Source organism: Alosa sapidissima, chromosome 24, assembly GCF_018492685.1.
Source record: "Alosa sapidissima isolate fAloSap1 chromosome 24, fAloSap1.pri, whole genome shotgun sequence".
Lineage (NCBI taxonomy): Eukaryota > Metazoa > Chordata > Actinopteri > Clupeiformes > Clupeidae > Alosa > Alosa sapidissima.
In genome coordinates this window covers 5,392,109-5,413,046 of record NC_055980.1, presented here as the reverse complement: position 1 = coordinate 5,413,046, position 20,938 = coordinate 5,392,109, and the positions used below count along the sequence as shown (strand labels likewise).

General features: G+C 42.7%; 3 protein-coding genes across 8 annotated transcripts in view; all 3 read left to right on the top strand.

The window, feature by feature from the left end:
- LOC121700011 (SH3 and multiple ankyrin repeat domains protein 1-like) overlaps positions 1-1,614 on the top strand; it is a 55,935-nt gene extending 54,321 nt beyond the window's left edge. For all 4 annotated transcript variants that reach the window (XM_042082635.1, XM_042082634.1, XM_042082632.1 and 1 more), the window contains one exon: positions 218-1,614. In XM_042082635.1, coding sequence (XP_041938569.1) covers positions 218-299 — 82 coding nt within the window. In that variant the 3' untranslated portion in view covers positions 300-1,614. The remainder of the gene's footprint in view (positions 1-217) is intronic.
- Positions 1,615-2,439: 825 nt separating this feature from the next.
- Positions 2,440-9,871, top strand: LOC121700013 (protein kinase C and casein kinase substrate in neurons protein 3-like). The gene is made up of 10 exons (XM_042082640.1): positions 2,440-2,687; positions 4,107-4,175; positions 4,359-4,515; positions 5,020-5,255; positions 5,596-5,751; positions 7,463-7,638; positions 7,863-7,983; positions 8,193-8,260; positions 8,432-8,511; positions 9,075-9,871. Exons 2-10 carry the CDS (start codon positions 4,107-4,109, stop codon positions 9,185-9,187), a joined length of 1,176 nt encoding a protein of 391 aa, XP_041938574.1. The 5' UTR covers positions 2,440-2,687; the 3' UTR covers positions 9,188-9,871.
- A 441-nt stretch (positions 9,872-10,312) lies between these two features.
- Positions 10,313-19,453, top strand: LOC121700012 (circularly permutated Ras protein 1-like). Of its 3 annotated transcripts, XM_042082637.1 has the most exons (22): positions 10,313-10,569; positions 10,933-11,057; positions 11,341-11,496; positions 12,263-12,451; positions 12,658-12,721; positions 12,761-12,828; positions 13,297-13,377; positions 13,509-13,582; positions 13,967-14,158; positions 14,701-14,742; positions 15,000-15,089; positions 15,465-15,616; positions 16,150-16,231; positions 16,480-16,610; positions 16,783-16,867; positions 17,058-17,164; positions 17,393-17,511; positions 17,770-17,881; positions 18,077-18,217; positions 18,538-18,628; positions 18,804-18,833; positions 18,991-19,453. In XM_042082637.1, the coding sequence occupies exons 2-22, from the start codon at positions 10,997-10,999 to the stop codon at positions 19,090-19,092; spliced, it is 2,169 nt and encodes a 722-aa protein (XP_041938571.1). In that variant the 5' UTR covers positions 10,313-10,569; positions 10,933-10,996; the 3' UTR covers positions 19,093-19,453. The 3 variants fall into 3 exon arrangements, with proteins under 3 accessions (XP_041938571.1, XP_041938572.1, XP_041938573.1); XM_042082638.1 differs by lacking the exon at positions 12,263-12,451; XM_042082639.1 differs by lacking the exon at positions 13,967-14,158.
- The last annotated feature ends 1,485 nt before the right edge of the window (positions 19,454-20,938 follow it).

Genomic DNA, 20,938 nt, shown 5'->3' with positions numbered 1-20,938 from the left:
CATTGTTTTTTTGACTTCCCTTAATATAGTAGATCTATCAGTGTATAGATCTATAGATCTATACTTTTCTCCAAGTATCTATCCGTATATCTATAGAGTTTAGTGTCTATAGATGGTTAAGATACCTCTCTACTTTCCCCTTTACTATTCTCTATTCTCTCTCTTTTTCTCTTCTCTTTTTTTCTGACCTCTTGATTTGCCCTCCCTTTTCTCCTAGGCTCTCCTCTCCTTTCTCTGTCTCTACTGTTTCATCTGAAGGACAGAGCGAAAGAATGAAAGATGAAGGGATTCAGAGCTGAGAGAATGGGGGGAGGAGAGAGTCTTTTAACAAACAAACTAAGCTAACTGAGAGGCTGGTGACAGAGATTGCTTGAAATGACTGAACATAACTTGGCGAGAAATGCAAGCGAGAAAAAAGAGCTGAATTTGTTTTTTTTTTTTTGAAGTGATTTCCTGCGTGGTTCACTGCACACCTGTGGTTTAACCAGTACAATCATGTACAGAGGAATACAGATCTTTTCACACAACTTACTGATACATCAATATCACAGACACACACACACACACACACAGACAACATAGTTACACATGCACACATACACACCTCACTTAACAAAATGAACAAAGACATTCAAAGTGATCAGAACAAAATCGATCATCCAATCAGTCAGCTGATTTCATCTGATCATCCAATCAATGAACACGATTTCATCTGCTAGACAAAGACTCTGACCAAGCCATGGAAGTGGCTGGGAAGAGCAAAGCTTCAAGCTGTTTTAAATTTGCTAGGCACTACTACATGTCTTCTTTTCCACTGGGTCTGGATGACTACTTTTCAGTTTATGGAATTGTTATTATTACACCGTCATGGATATAATGTGAAGTTCTGATGTTGTGTTAAGGAACATTGCCCTCTCCACAATCACTCACCATGATTGTGACTCCATATTGGAGACACAGTGATGATGATTAACGTGGTGAGAGTGATGAGAAGAGTAATGGCTGGGATGACCAGGGGAGGATAATGTGCTGCTGATACAGATGTTATTATCAGATGTGATGGAGGACATATAAGACATTAATTGCAATCATGATAATGATGATGATAATTATAGTTTAAAGTTATAGTAATAATGGTTAAGTATGTACACCTTTTTCAAGCTCCAAAAGGATCTTTGTCTTCCAGATAGTCTGAATCCTGCGGGGGGGCTGTTGGGCTTTTAGTTTCTCCTTGAGATGCTCTCTACATAATCAACTTGTTGTGAATTCAGTGGACACACACACACACACACACACACACTCACTCACTCACTCACACAAACACTTGAACGTTGAGAGATGCATTGCCAGTACATGCAAACACACTCAAGATTACAAACACACTCAAGATTACAAACACACACAAACCACACACACACACACACACACACACACACAGTGTGTGTGTTATTTGTTTCTTAGCTTAAGGGAGGTTTCTCATAGAATGGGTTCTGTAGAGAGCACCTCTATATATTTTAAAAAGAATATTTTAGAACATAGTCAAATCTATAAATTAAATTATATATGAAGACAATATACAGTATGAACGTGTGTATGCAGAGGTAAGGAAATATATCAGAATTTCTATTGTTTTAATGAAAGATAATAATGCTATATAGTTATTATTAAGATATTTGAATAAATGATAAACAAACTATCACTGTCTGATTTTTACATGTTTACCTTACCTGCATGGACAGCTACTCTTTCTTGATAAATGTATGTGCTACACACATTCTACATAAACCCTTTTCTGAGGTTCGATATTTCTAACTCTCTCTGGTCCAAGACAATAGTACTACCTCCAGGTCTATTATTTCAAGTGCAGACTAATTAGGAGTAACGATTTAATTATTGGTTAGGCACTAAATGCATTTAAAGTGAAATAATTCACTGAAAGTAATTGCAGGCTTTGTATTATTAATGCAGTCATTAAAAACATTGTGTCTCATTACTGCAATAATTGGGTTTTACTCATGTGGTAGATCGTAGATTTTAAGAAAGCCCCTTATAAGACGCTGATTTTTTAAATGAGATGTTGGATTTATTTTTGTTGTATCTGTTATTTCAAAGAATGTATAATCACTTTGCTATGTATGAACTCTGAACTTGCGAGCTGGAAACTCTTCACTCGCTTGTTACACATGGACACACACACATACTTACACTCGCACAAAAGCACATGCACACTAATTGGCTTGCATGACTGGCCGTCACTTGGCACTGTCCTGTTACGGAGAGGGGGTTAAAAGAAGTTCACATTTCCGCAGATACACTCCATGTGAGGACACACTGATTCATTAACACGCCACTGTGAATGTGTGTGTGGGTGTGTGTGTGTGTGTGTGTGTGAACGCATGTGAGTAAGTATGTGTGTGTTTAAGAGAGGGAGAGAGAGCGTGCGTAAGAGAGAGAGAGAGTGGGTGAGTGAAAGAGAGACTGAGGAGTGAGCAAGAGAGAGAGAAAGCTGCCATCATATGACACTGACGGAGCCAAGTTGAGACCCAAACTGCTGCAAAGAGAGAGAGAGACGGAGAGAGGGGGTCAGAAATGAGGGGATAGAAGAAAAGTTGACAAGCAGAACTGAAGATAAACTCTCGGAAGAGCGTCCACCGAGCGTCCACCTGTGGCCAGGAGAACACTGTAAGGTAAGCTATATCTCTATACCACACTACCATTTACGAGGCTGAATCAGGATCAAGGTCTGTCAAATCACTCTGCTACCTTGCTCCTCAAGTGTGTGATTACTGCATGTGCTACAGGTCATTTTACATTCAGAACCACGTTGTATGAGTTAAGGAGTGTGTGTGTGGATCTGTGGGACTCTACACATTAGTTGGAAAGTAGGTCGAAAAGTGAACATGCAGTCGCATGAGAAATACGAGGGGACTATTAATGTGTGTGTGTGTGTGTCTGTGTGTGTGGGTATAGGCATGTGTGTGCATCTGTTTATCTCTGTGAATGTGTGTAGTCCGTTGCTGGGAGGGGCGCATATGCGCTAATTTAAGCACTTAAATATTTTGGATCTCTACCTCACTCATAACACTCACTGTGCAGTTGTCAATGGAATAAGCATTGAAACATCTGAACTGCATGATATATAGTCTGAGGTCCCATAGCAGATCATTATGGACCTCCAGACAAATCAGCTTCAACTGAAACATGATGAGTGTATTATAAAAAGAACGATTCATGATTTATGATTGTTAGTCTGGTATTGTTAGACAATGGTAATGATTAGTAGGCAGTGCGTAGAACAAGAACAGAGACAGACATGGGTAGAAAATTGCTGTTTGCAGTTCTAATGTGCCATCCCTAGTTGTGACATATTGTGGTTGTCCAGTTTTATCTTGCTGCCTTTACAGTAGGCTGCTGTCATTATTAATCTATTAATAGTTTTTATATACATACATATTGCAAAGTGCTTAAGTTGGTCCTATCTGACTGTGATCTATCTACTGGTTGCACTGTGTCAATATGCAGTTTGATCCACTATGTTTGTGTGACTGTAAACACAAGTTGATGGTCTGGCTGTCATGGGCAGGCCAAAACAAAATGAAAAGTGAAAAAAAAAGTTGGAAAGCGTGTGTGACACATCATGGGCGGAGTTTGAGTCGTGAATCAGAGAGCAAAAGACAGGGCGAGTAAGAGAATTAATGAGAGAAAGAGAGAGAGAGGGAGGGAGAGAGTGAGAGTGAGTGAGAGAGAGAGGGAGACAGAGAGAGAGAGAGCCGTATGACCTTTCTCTGCTGTTTATTTTGGGCTGGCTGCCGTCTCACATGGAGGAATGTGGTGGGGGCCCTATTCCCTCTGACAGCTTCCAGACTCAGAATGCCAACTGTGTCAGCTGTGTGGATCGCCCTGGCTGTTTACAGTAGAGCCAAACGGGCACAAATGGCATGCGCAGCCTCTGCAGGCTAGTCCACTTAAAGCCCACAGCACATGACAGAGACCAGGAAGCCCAGCTGGTGTGGGCTGCTGTGTGAAGATGTACTACTGTATGAAGCATTTGTTGCAGACTTGTCTTTGGCACATGGCCGCTTCAGTAATCGGGATTTTTTTTACAGATGGATGCAAATGAGACAGGGCCACCCAAGGACCCTCTTGAGGATGTCAACAAACTGAGTTTCTGGATGGTAAGCAGCAGGGACCAAGGGAAGGAGGGGGGGAGGGAGATGGGATAGAGACTGAAGCATCTAGACACTAATGAGTTTTTATTCCGGCCACACCTCATATAATGAAGTGTGATAGCCTTACATTTTTCTATTCCCTCTCTCTCACTCCACCTCTCTCTCTCTCCCTCTCTGGTTCTGTCACAGCCTGGGAACTACCAGCGCACAGTGCAGAGGACCCCTGACTCATTCCAGGCGTGTAATGACATCGTGACCTGCTTCCAGGAGCGTGCCCGCGTGGAGAAGCAGTACGCCCAGCAGCTCAGCCAGTGGAGCAGCAAATGGAAGAACATCACTGAGACCAGTCCGTTCTCATCCTCGTCTCTCTCACTAACTCCCTCTTGGCCACGCGGCATGCTGCAAGCCCATTAGTCAGAATAAATAATCTTCTCTTATACACTGTCCTATAGTAACAAAATTGTTGACGTTTATGTTTAGGAGATTTTCTATTACATTTATATTACGCTATAACGTTATAATGTTCAATTTCCAGAAGATATCCTATACACTGTAGACCACTCATTAAAGGTCTCTACTCCTCTTTAGTCTATATGTTCACAGAGAGGATACTACTGCTACATGTTGTGTAGCCTGCCCTCTTCCTGACAAATATTTGAACATGGCAAATTGTTGCAGGATTGGACCAATATTTTACAATATTTTTCCTCAACACCTTCCACAATAATCAAGTTTTTTAATATTCTGGTATTTTCGTTCATTTTGAAATTAGTGCATGCACTGCTTCCAGTTATGTTTAAAACGTTGTCACTTTGTCCGTCTCTGTCTCTCTTTCTCTGTCCCCACTCAGGGCCTCTGTATGGCTCCCTCATGCGGGCGTGGCAGTGCTTCTTCACCTCCGCCGAGCGTCTCTCCGCCCTGCATTCCAACATCTCCCAGTCCCTCGTTGCTGAGGAAGGCGACCGCGTGCGCACCTGGCAGAAGGACACCTTCCCGCGCAAGATGTTCTACGGCTTCCGTGAAGCGCACGACCTGGAGACCGAGTTCTCACGTGCTCAGAAGCCATGGGCCAAAAAGCTGAAGAAAGTAAGCCAACCGAAATACAAAAAAGTGACTTCAAATAAGAAAAAGAAAAGATGGTAATTGACTTGAGTTGAATTTTGCTCTTCCATGCTTTTCTACAAGACTATGCATTATGTTGTTTCTGCTTACAATATTTTGTAATGTATGTATTTGATCCATTTATGATTATATAGTATTGAGTTTTATGGATCATACACACAGAAAAATACACTTCTAATAAGTGGCATTTATAGGTAGATTTAAAGAAATATATCTTTGAAATGTCCTGTACTCATGATATAAGGTTCATATTTTTGTCAGTGAGATCATGGATTGATAGTGTATCTTTTCTGTTTGATGTTAGCTGGATCAGGCACGTGCAGCCTACCACAAGGCCAGCCAGCGTGAGCAGGCCGCCAGTGAACGCGAGAAGGCGGCCAAGGACAACTCAGCCCTGAGTGAACAGAAACTCAACAAGATAGTGAAGGCCACGGAGTCGGCCGGCGAGGATAAGGAGAAAGTGAGGCCCCTCACACAGCCAACCTACATCACATGCCCAGTGCTCGTAGCAACTTAAAGAGGTTTTCTTAATGAGTCCCATGAGTATAATCTATTCACTACCTTATGGAAGTTGTAGTCAATTATTATCATTTGTGGTCAATATGAAGAGTTCAGATGCAAAACCCTCCGTCTGACCACTTTTCTTTTAAATGAGCATTTAAAATCAGGCTCCTTGGTTTTTGCCTATAAATCGATATTTCAGACCAGGAAGAGAGTGGTATTTAGTGGGTTTTGAAGTTAAAGGAGAATTCCGGTGTGATATTGACCTAAAGTGTATTGAAACATGATACCGAGTGTGAACGTATGTCTCATAGCCCATCTCGACTTGTCCCCTGCACTCCAAAATCTGGCGCTAGTTAGCCGATGCTACCAACAACTTTTTCAGTAGTGGTGCTTCGGCATCGGGCTAGCCATGCAAATAAATCACTGTTTTACACCCATTTACGAGGCTCAATGTATCTCCACGCTTCATTGGTAGACTTCCTAGGGCCCTGACATTTAAAACGAGACATTGAGAACTTTGAAAAAGCACTGGTAGTTTACTTACAAGACGATTTATACAGACAGTATCTTCACGAAGTTTAACGTTTGCAGCCATCTTGAATTTAGTCACGATAAGTCGAGCAACGAGTAAGAATGAACAGGTATGATAAGGGATCAGATTCTAAAAATAATTCAGTGGAAATGCATGGATTCCAGTTTCTTCCAGTAGCAGCAACTGGAATCCATGCATTTCCACTGAATTATTTTTGGAATCTGATCCCTTATCATAGCTGTTCATTCTTACTCGTTGCTCGACTTATCGTGACTAAATTCAAGATGGCTGCAAACGCTAAACTTCGTGAAGATACTGTCTGTATAAATCGTCTTGTAAGTAAACTACCAGTGCTTTTTCAAAGTTCTCAATGTCTCGTTTTAAATGTCAGGGCCCTCGGAAGTCTACCAATGAAGTGTGGAGATACATTGAGCCTCGTAAATGGGTGTAAAACAGTGATTTATTTGCATGGCTAGCCCGATGCCGAAGCACCACTATTGAAAAAGATGTTGGTAGCATCGGCTAACTAGCGCCAGATTTTGGAGTGCAGGGGACAAGCCGAGATGGGCTATGAGACATACGTTCACACTCGGTATGATGTTTCGATACACTTTAGGTCAATATCACACCGGAATTCTCCTTTAAATTATTTGACTAACGTATACTTTGTGTGGAGAGCATCCACTCACCATCTTTATCTAATTTTTGACGTAGGTGGCATTTAGAGGCTTTTGCACCTGAACCCTTCATATACTATTGTGTATGTTATGTAATGATCCTTCTTTGAAAAAACACATTAAAAAAAATGTGGAAGTCATAGTTTACCCACCTCTTATTTTACCACTACTTCCCGGGCCGTCAGTAATGCATGTACGTTTGCAATGTGTCTGAGGGCAGTGTTGCATGTCCAAAATCCAAAGTAAGAATGGCCCTCTCAAGGGGAGAGGAAGCAGCCTTTTTACCTGGACACCTGCTCTCAGGTGCAGCTTATCAGCTCGTTAGCTCTTGAAGCACCTGAAGACAAGTAGGCAAGCGGAAAGAAACGAGTCCAGGGCCTATAGCGGCCCGTCACGCCTCCCTGTAAGTGTGGTCAGAGAGGAAAGATCGGAGTTCATTTCTGACCGTGTTCCTACAGGCCCGTGGGAAGTATGAGAAAGTCCTGGAAGATGTGACATCATATGCCCCTAAATACATGGAGGAGATGGAGGCTATTTTTGACAAGTCACAGGAGGAAGAGAGGAAACGCATCAGCTTTCTCAAGCAAGCCTTCCTGTCAATACACCGTCATTTGGACGTCACCAACAATGAGAGGTGTGTGTTGGGGGTGAGAAATTTAGCTGAGCCGTCTATGTTGCCACATGTCGGTTTGTGCAGTGCCAGTGCATACGAGTGTCTACATGTTTCCTTAGTGTGAATACTGTGAACAACAGTGTATGTATATGTTTATTATGTGGATGCATGATTATGTGTCTGACTCACGATCTATTCTTAGCATGCCTATTAAATGTGTGCATTCTTCTCTCTGTGTGTCTCAGTGTGAAGGCTGTGTACAGTGAGCTGCACCACACACTGATGTCAATAAGTGAGCCAGATGATCTGCGCTGGTGGAAGAATAACCACGGCCCTGGCATGCCCACCGACTGGCCAAGACTAGAGGTAACATCCATCCGTCCATCCATATATTATTATCTCTGTCCATCATCCTTCTATCTATCCACAGAGCTATACATTTTTTATTCTCTCCCTCTTGGGCCATCCTTATTCACACATATTTTGATGGTGATATCTACATAGATATGATGCTGTGTTAATCCATTCTGCTCGTGTGAGTGTGTGGAACTCATTAGCAAAGTGTGTTTCATCAGGAGTGGATCCCTCCTCTGCACAAACCAAAGCGAGGCAAGAAACCAAAGAGGGGACTGGAGGAGAGAACGTAAGACTGCACACTGCACACTGCTGCTGCCACACACACACACACACAAGACCTAAAGGCATTTGGCGAAGTAATATACTGCAATAGAATGCAATCTGTTTTTTTATGATCCTTTTCCTTCTCTCTCCTCTCCCTTCTCTCTGTCTCGATCTCGATCTCCGTCTCACTCAGAGTGATGATTGGAGGGGTGAAAGTCCGGGCTTTGTTTGATTACGTTGGCGAGGAGGAGGATGAGCTCTCCTTCAAAGCAGGTACATTTTGAATGCAGCCCATCTCAAAAGGAAGCCCACCTGCTCCTGGCTATTTGCACAATTATCTATTCCCCTGTGAATATAGGAGCCATGCTCCACAGATTAGTCCCAGCACATTTCACAGAGCTCTTCAGTCACTGATGGGAGGCTATGCTACATCCTTTCACCCTCTTTTTAATCTTTACACGTTCAGTTTAGTGCCCCCCCCCCCACCACTTTCCATGAATGCAAATCCATTCTGCACCTAGAGACCCCTACATTTTTAGAGTCAGGGAAAACCCATTTATTTAAAGTCACATTTCTTGTGACAAAACAGAATAAATCATTAATGAACTTGCTTTTTGCTATACAGTATACAGTATCTGTATGTATTCAGAGAGTATTTTCAATATGTAGGTGGCCATTCTTTAGAAACCCTCAGATGATTAGTGTTGAGACCGTTTTGATATGTTTTCCTTTCCTTACTGTTGAATCACAGAATATGGATGGTGTTCTATTAGATCATGATTTGCTTGCTTCCCCTGGATGGCCTTTTAAGGAGTGTCTGCTCCCTGTCTCTCCAGGCGAGCAGTTCCTGAAGATCGAGGAGGAGGACGGCCAGGGCTGGTGCAGAGGCATGAAGGAGGGCGGGGTCGAGGGATTCTACCCAGCCAATTACGTCGAGATTGTAGACTGACCTCCCACCCACTAGGGGAGCCAGAGGGCTCAGCCGCAGCTGCTCCCGATGTTGGTTCTTGTGACCGTAGCAACCAGAAATAAAGAATGTGGACAGCTGATTGTGTGCGCCACAGTGCCTGGAACCCAAGAAAAAAAGTATATTTCCCCTCTGATATGAAAGTAATGCATTGATATTAACCCAAAAATAGGATAACATCAAGGTGTTTAACGAAGGTTAACTGTATTCAAAATGTCTAATTAAATTTAAATAGAGTTTCTAATTAAACCTGATTTGGGTTTGAACAGGCTAGTTTTCCCCCAGTCAGTTGCAGATGTTTACAGGTGCTGAGGTGCAAGGCCAGAGAATGTGAATCCTAAACAAAAGTGTGTGTCTTTGAAACAAATCATATACTTTTCCTGTGTACACAAATGTGACACTAAAAAACAGTGTCCCCCAAGTGGTATGGATGGACTGTTTAAATGAGTCTTCAGCTATGCCTGTCCCTGTCGTCCAGACCCAGTGGTCAAGACTGGAAACTGTAGAACTCTTGTTCCAGACTCAATCTCGTTGCTTCCTCTGACGTCATCTTCTTCCAGAGGCCGTGTGGAATGTCTGTAGCAGATGTGAAGCGCTGTGTGAAGGCCACTAGGAGCAGTGCTCTCCTGTTACATCTACAAAATAAAAACACTAAAGCGTTCTAAATGGGATCAGTGCTTCAGTTCTTTTGTCCTCTCTGGAGCCAAAGTCTCCTTTCAAGTTTGCCTTTGTATAAGAAGAGTTTGGGATATTTTTCACAGAGGGTAGATTAAATGGGAGTCATAGATTATAGTTCAGCCTTTAATAATGTGTTGGTTAACAGAGATTAATTCAAGATTGGCGTTTCCTTTTGAATCTGAAACTTGCAATAAGTCATGTTAGAATAGTTTTGTATGTATGGAGAAGTACAGCCAGCATTTCAAAAGGGAGATGTTCTAAAAGCATAAACCATGGGAACATTGCACATCTACCTCTGCATACTTAACACATTTGGGTGTGTTCTGCATGCCAGTCACTGGAGGGGGGGGGGGAGGGCAAAGTTCAGCTTCAAGCAAGAAGATATGCTGTATACTATGTGTCCTTTCTAGTGCTTAAACCTTAGTTGCACTACAACGCATCAAAGTGGACACCATCAATGTGTGCAGGTCAATTCACGCACACACGCACACACTTACACACACATAGATACGCCTAGTCGCATTCTTTACATTTACGACTCCATGGTGCAGAAGGAGTGAAGTAGAGAAACTGGCTTTACTGGTTCTGTCAGAGTACAGTGTTCTAGCTGAGATCACTGCACTCTGACCGACGACTCCAACTCAGGATTCCAACTCCCTAGCACAGGACTGGGGCTCTCTCCCACATACAGTACAGGTAAGACATGACTCCTGTTACTGCATGAGAGAAGTATCACAAATACTTTGTCACTTGAATGTCCTGCATTTAACAACTTTTTATTTGCTTGTTTTTTAGTCTTTCTTGTATTTTTCTCTTAAATGCTAGTGCATGTTCATCAAGGTATTTATCAAAAGGGACCAATTTAGATACATTAAAACCTCACTTATCTGTCAAGTAGTGTTGCCGATTGTGGAAATCAATGTGGTGTTTTGGCCTTTTACCCAGACATGGTCACATGCTTTAAGGATTGCTCAAGAGTTGAGTTGATATCCTCAAGACTGGTGAGGATATCAGGTGTGGTGAAATCACGTCCGAAATATTTTTTTAATTACAGGTTAAAATACATGAAAGTCACACCCACTGCTCCATCTGAACTTGCTCCAGGAATGAGAAATGGAATTTGCATGTAAACATGTCTACGTACCACCACCGATTGAGAAACCTAAACGTTCAGGTATGCCATTACATTTACTATTCCCATACCATTGAACCGTTTCTGCATGTTTGAGAGAGAGGGACAGATTGTGTGAGAGAAGGACACTGCAGAGGACTGCTATGCTTGTATATTAGTGCCACCAGAATCTACAGTATGTCTCATTAGTGGTTACTGTATATTATGTGTTTCAGTGAAACAGGTTGGGTATGTATTCACACATCCTGTGTGTGCACAAATCTCACACAAACCATGTCTAAATGACCGTACAGTTGATATGAAATGGCACCTGTCTCTTCTCCAGCCCTACTACCCCCTGTGAAAAAGGTCCGTCCACGCACCCCCCCTCCACCTCCTCCTACTCCCCTCAAAGAGCTGGTCGGCCCCCTGTCCCCGTCTTCAGCGTCCCCCAACACTCTCCAGGTGGACCAGCCCCCACCCCATCTACGCCCCCGCTCAGGTGAGAAATGGAATGAGGAGCCTTTGCACACATCAGAAGGGTGTCAAGGTTTCTTCTTCTCTCTCCATATTAATGTACAGTACGTTTTCATCATCCATCCATGAACATTAAACATCTCTCAGATAACTTCCACATATTATTTATTAACATAATAAATATGCGCAATTATACAATAATTATAAAAAAATAAAGAGTATAAGTAACTTATGCGACAGATGAGAACACAAAACTCAACACGGGGCTATTTGTTCATTTGTTTAGATTTTTTGATAAATGATTGTTGAGGATCGTCTTTCACAGTGCAGTGAATATTATTAGTATTTGTAAAATAATGTTGAAAAACCAGACGTTTGTGATGTACTAGATTGCACGTGACATATTAAAAAGCTATATATCTTTATCAAGATGAACATTTCCCCTGTTACAATCTTGCAAAGAAATCATCTTGAAAATAAACAATCTTGCAAGAGTCTTAAAGAACAATTAATATTTCTCCTGCCCCAAACGTATTATTTAGGATCAGTTTACTGATATATCACATTGCACCACATACCTCATAAGAAACAACACTTCTGAAACGTGAACGCAAATTAAGAACAGGAAACAAAATAGAGTTTCTGGTGCCCGCACCACTAGAAATTGTGTTACACTTCCTGGTTGAGGTGGTGCTGCTCGTCTGAGTTATGCTGAGATCCATAACATGTGAGTGACAGACACCTGTGCAATGTCTTGACTTAACTTAAGAGGATAATCAACTCTTTCACAGCTCCACCTTCTCCCAGGTTAAGGTCATCCCCCTCCAGTCCCCCGGCTGTAGAGCCCAGGGTCAGCCCAGGCCTTGCCAAAGGCCAGCAAGTACAGGAAGAGCGTTACTGCTCCGTTCTACCAGGGCACGAAGTGGACCAGACACGTCGCTTCAGCTCCCCAGAGCACCCCAGAACCCATCCTCTCATAGGTGTGTCTGTGTGCGTGTGCGTGTGCGTGTGCGCGTGCGCGTGCGTGTGCGTGTGCATCTGTGCGTGTCTGTGCGTGTGTGTGTGTGTGTGTGTGAGTGTCTGTGTATGTGTGTGAAGTGGGGTGTTGTGTTTGTGTCTTTGATGATTGTAAGAGTGAATAGAATTGAAAATTCAAGGAGATTATTTATTTGTTGTGACTTCTCAGGCCCTCCTCTTCCTCCTCGCCCTGCCTTCCTGACAAAGTTCCCAGTGAACACCGAGGTCTTCCCCTCCACTCCCCCCACCACCTCCCCCCTGCCCCCTCCTCACTCAACCTCCCCACTCTCCCCCAACTCTGAAGGTCCTCCTAGAACTCCTTGCCCTTTCCCACCATCAGGTTGGTATCTTGAGGAAGGTTTGTTCATATCCAGGATGTGTGTGTGTGTGTGTGTGTGTGTGTGTGTGTGTGTGTAAAAATGATGACCTGTGAGAGAGACTATCTTCTAAAGAGTGATTGAAACTGTAGAAGTGATGACACTGATGCTAATATCAACACTGTCCTACTCAGCACATGCTGATGCTGATGCTGACACTGACATCCTGTAGTGTCATACCTGCAAACACTCACATTTTTCCCGGGTTTCTCCCGTATTTCAAGATCATCTCCCAGCGCCCTCATGCTTTGTTGTTTCTCCAGAAAAACTCCCGGAATTTGCATGACCCTCAAACTTAATTTTACAATCACTGATCCATTCATTTTTTCTGTTAGTTTGACATTTCCCGATTGCCCAATTGGGTATGAAATACACCCTACACATACCCTACACAATGACTTACTTTTCAATTTCAACCCTTTTCAACCCAGGCCCTACAGACAAGCAGCCGCTGCCAGGCAACCCCAACGTCATACTAATAGACTTGGATAAAATTGTAACAGACACAAATAGTAAGTTGCCTGTACAACTGCAAGTTTGGTGTGCATGTACAGTATTTGGTTCATAAATATTTGGACAGCATATGCTTGAAATGGGTTGTGGAGAGCTCAGTATTATTGTTAACTGAAGCATGTGTTTGCAGACAGGTTCATTGATGGAGAGCCCCCAGCATGCCCTGCATGTGGTTCAGTGCTGGATACCTGCTATGACAATGTGGTAATAAAAACACTGATGTTTCAGTAAATATTACTTTAGTCTATGCTTATCTAAGCAACTTCATCAACTTTACACTTAATTGAATCGCTAATCGAACCTACTGTATCAGGCCTCCAGGTGTGTGAAAATTGACAGTCTAGTCATTTATTTTATTAGATTGTGGTGAACAGAATTCAAATTGGCTGGAATGTGTGTGGTTTTAAAAACTAGTATGTCAATAAATAACTACATTCACATAGATTCTAATCAGTCATGGGAAATGATTTTTATTACAGTAGCATTGGGGACTAATGCTGGGCATTTCAAAGACAGCAGCAGTTTGAATGAACAAGCCTCTCTTTGCTGACCCCAGCACCTCTCTAACAATCCCTGTGTGGGGTCCAGGTGGGGTCCTGCTACTTCTGCCAGTCCTGGGAGACGTCCGGTGCCGATCCCCCCATTTCCCAGCCCTGCTCCTTCTCGGCTCCCTATGAGGACAACCTCTTCCTGCTGACCCCTGACCAAGAGGCCCAGGCCCCTGACACGCTCCTCGTGTTCTGCATCGACATCTCTGGATCCATGAGCATAACCTCCAGGGTGAGTATGTAGGAGACTAACCAGGGCATGTACAACTATGTGTGATCCCCTGAGGCCAGCCAAAGCTTCGGTGAATTTTCCCGTTCACGTTTTGTAGAAAAAACGATTCTGGTAATCCAAAAGGAGATCCAAGATACGACACAAAGTCCTCAGGGGCACGTGCACTCAGTCAGGGAAGTGTCTGTGCGAGGAAAACTCCGCCAGGTGGAAACACCTGTTTTCTTCTTAAAAGTGGAGTGTGAAACACGCCAACAGGTCAGCTGACGCTACTGTACCACAGCCTTCCCAAATCAGTGTCACGTCTCTCCCTGACTGCCCTGCTTCCTACAGTAACAACAGGCAGGCGTCTGGCATTGCTATGGGAGACAGGAGAGGGGTTGGAGGCTGGCAGGGTGGAGGGGCCCTGCCAAGGTGTGCTGGTGGAGTCGTGCGTGCGTGTGTGCGTGCGTGCGTGCGTGCGTGAGTGAGTGAGTGAGTGTTCTTGTGAACATGTGGACACTGGTCACTGATAAAGAATGTGTGATTTCTGCTAACTGTTTTAGGTACAAGAAACTGACGGACTGGTCTACAAATCACGTCTGGAGGTGAGAATAGCATAGTTGTTTGCTTCATCATGCTATATATTTTTAAAATAAAAAGACGTACATGTATAATGTTTGGGGCCACAATGTCATAGTAAAGTTTTTATTGTCTCAAAAAATAACTGATTTATTATTATTTATTAAGATGTTTTGGTCTGGAGAAATAGACAATCACTGCTAAATCTGATTGAAATATCACTATTTTTAAGTCTGGGTTAAATATTGGAAATCCTGGACTTTGTGTCCATTTCTGTTCCCAGTTTGTGCAGGAGGCTCTGCTCCAGTGTGTTCGGGATCTCAGTCGGACCGAGCACAACACCCGAGTGGCTCTGGTCTCCTTCAATAATGAGGTCACTTTTCTGTCCTCCTCTACTAGTTCTTCTTACAACATTATCATAGCCAGCACCAGTCTACTCAACAGCGCACACTTCTCAAACTGCCCATCGCACTGTTCTTGCTGCCACAATTCTAAGACCTACCATGGATTGCTAGAGTCAGCTACTTTGCCCTGGGTTGTGTAATTATTTAGGATTTTTATAAATTATGGATAGACTTCACCACATGTAATAACTGAGTTCACATGTCCGCGGTGAGTTAACATACTGTAACTAATGTGAAATAAGGAATATAGGTGGCTTGATGTAATGTAAATATGATAGTTTGATATTGCTTTCAAAGACAACAAACTGTCTTGATGGTTACAGCCAGTCTGTTTGTATTGCTAGGTTACAATGCATGGACATACCAATGTGATCTCCTGGAGAATAGGTGGAGATGACTTAATAGAGGGTGAATTCTTAAAGAATGCAGGCCTCACCTTTCCAACGCCACCCCCAATCAGTGAAGCATGGGATGGCTTTCAAGCAGAGATTTATGGGTAATGAAGGGAGAGAAATCACAAAACATTACAGTACATGTTTAGATGTATTCCACATCAGAGATGGGGGCACTATGATGCAAATGCACCCCATCTCACTTCTTCTTCTCTCCACTTGCATGTCTGGTGCTGAGACCTTGTGACTGACAGACACTGATTGGCCACCGAGACTGAGACAATGACACCAATATTATTTATTTTCTTAAGCTATATTTGAATCTCTTGAAACAAGTTATGCATCATGAGTATGATGACAAATTGTTGTGATTTGATATATAAGGCTGTGGCTGGCAATGACTTACTGTACTGTTGCTTTGTGAAGTTGGCAGCAATATGAATAATATGAATTAGTCATATGTCCCTATGTCCCTTTCTGGTCTGGACTAAGAGAAATCAGATGACAATAACAGTGAAGCAATGCAGTACTGATATTTGACTTTAGGTCAGGAGCACCACTACCATGCATGTTTTTTCACCTGTCATCACATGGCTGCCTATCTGATACAAGCTTTGCCTCTCTTACCCAATCACAGGCTTCAAGAAGGTGGAGCCACAGCGTTAGGTCCTGCTGCTGCTGTTGCCATAGGAATGGCCTCTCAGATTCCAGGGTCAAAGGTGTTATATGTTTTTAAGCCCTTCAAATAAAGGTTATTCATTTTACCAGAATGTAAGATGAGAATAACAGTTTAGGTTGAAGTTAACTGTGCTTTAACTCAAATGCAATTTATATTTTGTTTTATATCTAGTTTAGTTTTATATTTATATATGTTTTATATTTTATATTTGATATATGTTTCAATGAACAATTGTCAATTAGCCATCACAAATAGCCTAATTAAGACGGTAAAGCCCATGGTTGTCAGGTGCTGATCTGTACAGATGGCAGGGCTAACACTGACCTGGGGGACCTGGAGGCGGAGGACAAGGACTCCTGCACACTTGTCTCCTCCAGCATCTTCTACAAGGACTTGGGAGAGTACGCCGCCAGCAAAGGGTTTGTTGAACACACCTAGTCATGCATGCCACACACCAAACTCAAAGCTGTTTAAATGGCTGTAATCAATTACTCAATATTTGGTCTAAGTCTGATATTCACTAAGATGAGTATGCTGATTAGCTGATTAGATGATCACTGTATATGTCTGTCTCTCGCCTTGTGTTTTCAGGGTGACCGTGTCAGTCATGTCTTTTGAGGGGACAGATTGCAGGTTGGATGAACTGGGTAGACTGGCAGACTGCACAGGAGGAGAGGTGTGTGTGTGTGTGTGTGTGTGTGTGTGTGTGTGTGTGTGTGTGTGTGTGTGTCTCTCTGCCTGTTGATGCAGTGCAGATTTGTAAATTGATCTTTGATGAGAACATTCAGCACTACCTTTGAGAACAGATTTAACATATTATCTTGTTTGTATATTGTAGTTGTATATTTCTCTGTGTTCTATCTCAGGTGGTCATTTCCAGCCCTGAGAAGCTCTACAGTGCATTTCACAGAGTGATTGAGAACAGAACCAAGGCTACACACTGCACTGTCACTCTGCTGCTGCCCACCACACTGTAAGACTATGGGACTATACCAATACAAACCCAAAAGCATGCGCAAATGAATATTATGAGTGTGTGAATGAGAAAGAAAGAAAGGTAGAAAGGAAGAAAGAAAGAAAGAAAGGTAGAAAGGAAGGAAGGAAGGAAGAAAGAAAGAAAGAAAGGAAGGAAAGAAGATTTTGTATATCAAAATGATTGTGAGTGCATGGATTTCACTGTGTGTGTGACTGTCTTCTTCAGATGTGTGAAAGGGGAAAGGGAGATGGGGCATTGTGTGGTCAGACAGGTTGGGAATGTGATGCCACATACTGAGCTCACTCTCCAGTTTGGACTGAGAGACCAGAAGGAACACAGCCAAGGTAAGCACACAGCCCAGGCAAGCACACAGTCCAGGTTAGCACACAGCCAGGGTAAGCAGTGGGTGATACAGACGGGAAAGGTATGTTTACTGAAAGCTAGTGAGCAAGATACTACATACTTAAAGGAGAATTCGGGCGATTTTTCTCATAGATCTCTGTTTCTCGTTTCACTCTGTTTCACTGAGTTGGCTGCAGCAGCTCAATCTAGGCAGCACCCTTTTCTTTCATTCCACTGACTTTTCCTTTGTTCCCTTTCAGTTCTCTTGTCTACAGGGAGTGTATGTATACAGCTTCAGGTGAAGTATAGGATGAGGGATGGACTGAGAATGCTCAGAGTCATCACCATGCACAAGGAGGTCACCAGCAACAGGTGGTTAGGACAAACACAGAGTCCATGCATTCTGTGTTCATGTTCATGTACTCATGCCTATCAAAACAAATCAAGAGTAATGAAAAACTCTCTTTCTGTTTTCTCTCTTGCTCTTCCATTTTCTCTCTGTCACACTCTCCCTCTGTCTCTCTCTCTCTCACACACGCTCTCCTTCTCTCTCTCTCTCTTTCCCAGTTCTCTGGTTCTGTCCTCTGTCTCTCTCTCTGTGCTGCATCTGAACTCCGTTCAGAACAGTGCCGCTCTGGCAGTGAGGGGACGACTCCGGGATGCTCAGAAAGAGCAAGAGACGCAGGCAGAACTGATACAGCGAGCTGTGTGAGTGTGTTTTCCCTCTGCATATCTTTACAATATACCAGTAAGACTGACAGCGGGGCTACACCAGGCGCGCAACTGAAGCGCTCTAATCATGGAGATTAGTTGCTGCAACAATTGGCTTCCATTATAATCAATGCAACTGGATACAGCAGAGGTGAGAGTGCTGCACAACTTAAAAAATGAGACCAGTCACTCAGTTTCACTCAGTGAAAGGAGCGCTTCAGTAGTGGTCTTGTGTAGCCCGGCTGTAATGGTTGTGTATATAAATGTCAAGGTGTCTAAGATCACTCAGCGCTGATGCTGATTATGTTCTTGTGCAGTGAATTTCAACAGAATTCTGGATATGAACTGATATATCCTGAATGGGTGAAAGCCATGAACCCACTAAACAACATCTACAACTATACGCGGGTACACAGATGCATACACTGTCACAGATCTATTGCGTTATTTTTGTTGATGAACCCAGTCCGCAGCAGTGCCAATCATATAGTGTACTGTGTAGTAATAGCCAAATTGGTCATTTTTTTTATAAAATATTCACAATGTGGTTAAAGGTCAAAGTTAATATTACTTTCATTTGCAGGGAAATCCAGTTTCATCCTTGAACTCAAAAGTAAGTTTTGAATTCTGAAATATGCATACACACAAAAACACTGAAATATAATAAATTACTAACTGTGAACCCTCCAATAAAGCTTGTTTTTCTTTTGTTCTCTCTCTCTCTTTCTTTCTTTCTCTCTTTCTAAATCCCCCCCTCTCGCTCATGTTAGTCCCTGACTGATAAAGGAGCGGCCCTGCTCTTCGGACTGAAACATGGCAACAGGATGTCCATCACACCCAGGGGCAGAGATAGAACCCTCTCTGATCAGTGAAATGGGTGATGCAACTGATCTGTTCTTGTTGTTAGAACCAGAAAAGTATTGGAAAACAGGCCATATAAATGCCATGGTTCACACATGGGTTTCACTACCCAGATGTGTGTTTGCTACATGAAATGTCTATGACAGTGTGCCGACTGGACAATGTCATCAATCTGCAGCTGGCAGTGGACCGTCAGAGGGACATTGTGTGATTGTGTGCTGGCACACAAATGCTAGATCATGTAAAGTCATTCTTACTCAGACAGCACAACCCTCACTTCACACTGACCATATATCTAATTTCCCCCCAAAATATTTCCTGTGTTCAATATGTTTATTTGGAAGTGCAATAAATATGATATCTGAACAATAACATGGTTGACTTTCTATTTATTTATGACTATGAGAATAATTGAATTTCTGTGTAGTGTTTTGCTCAAAACAATGAAACCATTTGGATTTGAAAATATTCTGACAAAGATATATCTATATCATATAACCAAAACCCTTAAAGGAGAATTCCGGTGTGATATTGACCTAAAGTGTATTGAAACATGATACCGAGTGTGAACGTATGTCTCATAGCCCATCTTGGCTTGTCCCCTGCACTCCAAAATCTGGCGCTAGTTAGCCGATGCTACCAACAGCTTTTTCAATAGTGGTGCTTCGGCATCGGGCTAGCCATGCAAATAAATCACTGTTTTACACCCATTTACGAGGCTCAATGTACCTCCACACTTCATTGGTAGACTTCCGAGGGCCCTGACATTTAAAACGAGACATTGAGAACTTTGAAAAAGCACTGGTAGTTTACTTACAAGACGATTTATACAGACAGTATCTTCACTAAGTTTAGCGTTTGCAGCCATCTTGAATTTAGTCACGATAAGTCGAGCGATGAGTAAGAATGAACAGGTATGATAAGGGATCAGATTCCAAAAATAATTCAGTGGAAATGCATGGATTCCAGTTGCTGCTACTGGAAGAAACTGGAATCCATGCATTTCCACTGAATTATTTTTGGAATCTGATCCCTTATCATACCTGTTCATTCTTACTCGTTGCTCGACTTATCGTGACTCAATTCAAGATGGCTGCAAACGTTAAACTTCATGGCTACCCCGATGCCGAAGCACCACTATTGAAGAAGCTGTTGGTAGCATCGGCTAACTAGCGCCAGATTTTGGAGTGCAGGGGACAAGCCGAGATGGGCTATGAGACATACGTTCACACTCGGTATCATGTTTCAATACACTTTAGGTCAATATCACACCGGAATTCTCCTTTAAGTATAATCTATGGTCAAAACCATCCTTCACAATTCATGCCTTGCCCAGCAGATGGCTGCACAGTGACATAGTCTTCGTAAGCCATTGGTGAGTACTATCAGTGAAAATAGTTACTCGTCTTCATATGAATCAATCCAGTTTGCTCTTCAGTGCAAGATACTGCTGTTATTACACACAAACAAGCACAAGGTAACTTGACCCAATTATCAAAGGCAAGACCAACACAATCGGTCTTGGCGACACAATTATCAAGGGCAAGAGAATTTGACCAAATAGCCATTTCAGTCATATTGATTACAGTACTATATGAGACTGCATTGAGCCAATGGTGACAGAGATGCCACTAGAGAATGCCTGTTGTCTGCTGCTAACGATAACAGCTGCTTCCAGCATTTTGATGGTCATTTTCTGCACTAAAGTAAAGATACATACATGGAGATTCAGGCAGGAGGTTGATCAATCAGGAAACAGGCTTTAGAGAGAGAGGCTGACTTCACAGAGACAATTCACCTGCATCTCTAACTAAACAGAGAAAGAACCTAGTGTCCTACACACAGAGAGAGGAGTAC

Coding starts and splice junctions, on each gene's coding strand:
- LOC121700013 (XM_042082640.1), top strand. CDS start 4,107: ATGGATGCAAATGAGACAGGGCCACCCAAGGACCCTCTTGAGGATGTC. Junction 5,752..7,462: donor CCGGCGAGGATAAGGAGAAA/GTGAGGCCCCTC, acceptor GTGTTCCTACAG/GCCCGTGGGAAGTATGAGAA. Junction 8,512..9,074: donor TGAGCTCTCCTTCAAAGCAG/GTACATTTTGAA, acceptor CTGTCTCTCCAG/GCGAGCAGTTCCTGAAGATC.
- LOC121700012 (XM_042082637.1), top strand. CDS start 10,997: ATGGAATTTGCATGTAAACATGTCTACGTACCACCACCGATTGAGAAA. Junction 16,611..16,782: donor GAGTACGCCGCCAGCAAAGG/GTTTGTTGAACA, acceptor TTGTGTTTTCAG/GGTGACCGTGTCAGTCATGT. Junction 16,868..17,057: donor CAGACTGCACAGGAGGAGAG/GTGTGTGTGTGT, acceptor GTTCTATCTCAG/GTGGTCATTTCCAGCCCTGA.